Here is a 1,682-nt window from a genome sequence, read left to right on the forward strand (position 1 = left end):
GTCACTTTGAAGACTCAGTGGCGCCTGACCCAAGCCAAGGTGTTTTCAACCGCCTCATGTGCACGTGAGAGCTGGATACGGAATAGGGAAGCCCACTGAGGAACGGATGACTCTGAATCGTGCTGTTGGTGAAGAAAATTGAACCACCGTGGACGGCACCTGCAACACCAACAACACGGACAGCCAGAAGAATGAACAGAGCTGTCCTGGAGGGAGTGCGGCCGGATGCTCCTTGGAGGCGAGAACGGCCAGACTTCTCTCACCTGCTTTGGTCATGTTGTCAGGAGGGACCGGTCCCTGGAGAAGGATGTCATGCTTGGGAAAGTGGAGGGTCAGTGAAAGGGGGGAAGGCCCTCAACGAGACGGACGGACACGGCGGCTGCGGTGATGGGCTCAGGTGCTGCAAGGACGGTGTGGCTGGCGCAGAACTGAGCCGTGTCTCCCGCTGTTGTACGCAGGTCACTGGGTTAGAGCCAACTCGACGACTTCTAACAACTGGGAGGCGATCGGTTTGTTCATTAAAGCCACCCGCTTGCGTATTTCTCTCACACATGGAGAACGAAGACCCCTTGCTGCCCCGACCACAGCTGCAAGCGCTCCTAGCACTACGGGGTCGCACACACAGCACAGGCCACGAAGCCGAGGGTCCGCCTTCCGCTGGTGCCTGGCTGGCACCGGAACACCTTTGCTGACCGACGGGGCAGCCTGCTCGAGCGGGTGTGCGAGCCCAGCGCCCTGCGTCCGTCTGTCAGACGCTGGACTGTGGTGGCTGCACGGTGCTCCGCCGCCGGGGCCAGGCCCCAGGGCTTCCCGCCCAGCAGGGTCCCCCGCGGCGGGCTGGTTTCAGCACAGCTCCCCACGACACACTAGGAAGAAAGCCTGGCTCTCAGCTCGAAAACCTTTGGGGTCAAGAAAGAACACAGGGAGCCTTGACCTGCTTGCTTTGGACCTGTCATCAGGAGGACGGTGGCTTGAGGGCATCATGTTTGGCAGAGCAGAGGGTGGTTGCTGAGGGCAAGGAAGGCCCCGTGGGGGCGGACTACCCGACAGCAACAACCATGAACTCAGAACGGAAGACAGTGCGGACCGGGCAACGCTCCCTACCTGGGTTGTTGTGAGTCAGAGCTGATCTGATGGCAACTAACAGTAACAACCCCAACGGGAGGACGGTGTGTGGCGGGGTGTTTACAACTGGAGCAGGCTGACGAAGCCCTGGAACTCCTGCCACCAACTATTTCCGCAAAACCCGCAGTCCTAAGGGGTTCAGGCACCCTTCCGAAGCACAGCATGGCAACCACGACGGCTCCAACACATGGGAGACGCGGAGACGGCGCGGGACCAGGCCGCGGGGCGCTCTGCTGGCCGTGGGGTCGCCCTCAGCTGCAGTCGACTTGATGACGACTAAGATCCAGCAGGTCAATGGGGAAACGCACGGGGCCAGGAGCCCAGCGAGGGGCCCTGGGGCTGCACTAGCTCCCGGGTGCAGGCAGCCCCTCTGGGGACCTGCCTCAGACTCACTGCCACCAGCGGCCTCCAGCTCTCCTTCACACTCTCCTCGGGGGACTCACTTCCAGGTGGGCTCGAACCAACCACCTCTGGGTAAACTGCACCACCCAGGGAATCCACAGGACGGTGCTACCCAGTTCTAACCGGAGACACAGCAGGGAACAGCCCCTACTTCC

The 1,682-nt window shown here is 61.5% G+C and overlaps 1 protein-coding gene across 1 annotated transcript in view; it reads right to left on the reverse strand.

Annotated features, from left to right (window-relative positions):
- PPP2R3B (protein phosphatase 2 regulatory subunit B''beta) overlaps nucleotides 1-1,682 on the reverse strand; it is a 52,784-nt gene that overhangs the window by 48,757 nt on the left and 2,345 nt on the right. Inside the window, exon 2 of the mRNA XM_007956771.2 lies at nucleotides 624-866. Within this exon, the coding sequence (XP_007954962.2) occupies nucleotides 624-866 (243 nt within the window). The remainder of the gene's footprint in view (nucleotides 1-623; nucleotides 867-1,682) is intronic.

The sequence above is a fragment of the Orycteropus afer genome, unplaced genomic scaffold (genome assembly GCF_000298275.1).
Source record: "Orycteropus afer afer isolate SDZICR_OR568_19922 unplaced genomic scaffold, OryAfe1.0 scaffold00663, whole genome shotgun sequence".
NCBI lineage: Eukaryota > Metazoa > Chordata > Mammalia > Tubulidentata > Orycteropodidae > Orycteropus > Orycteropus afer.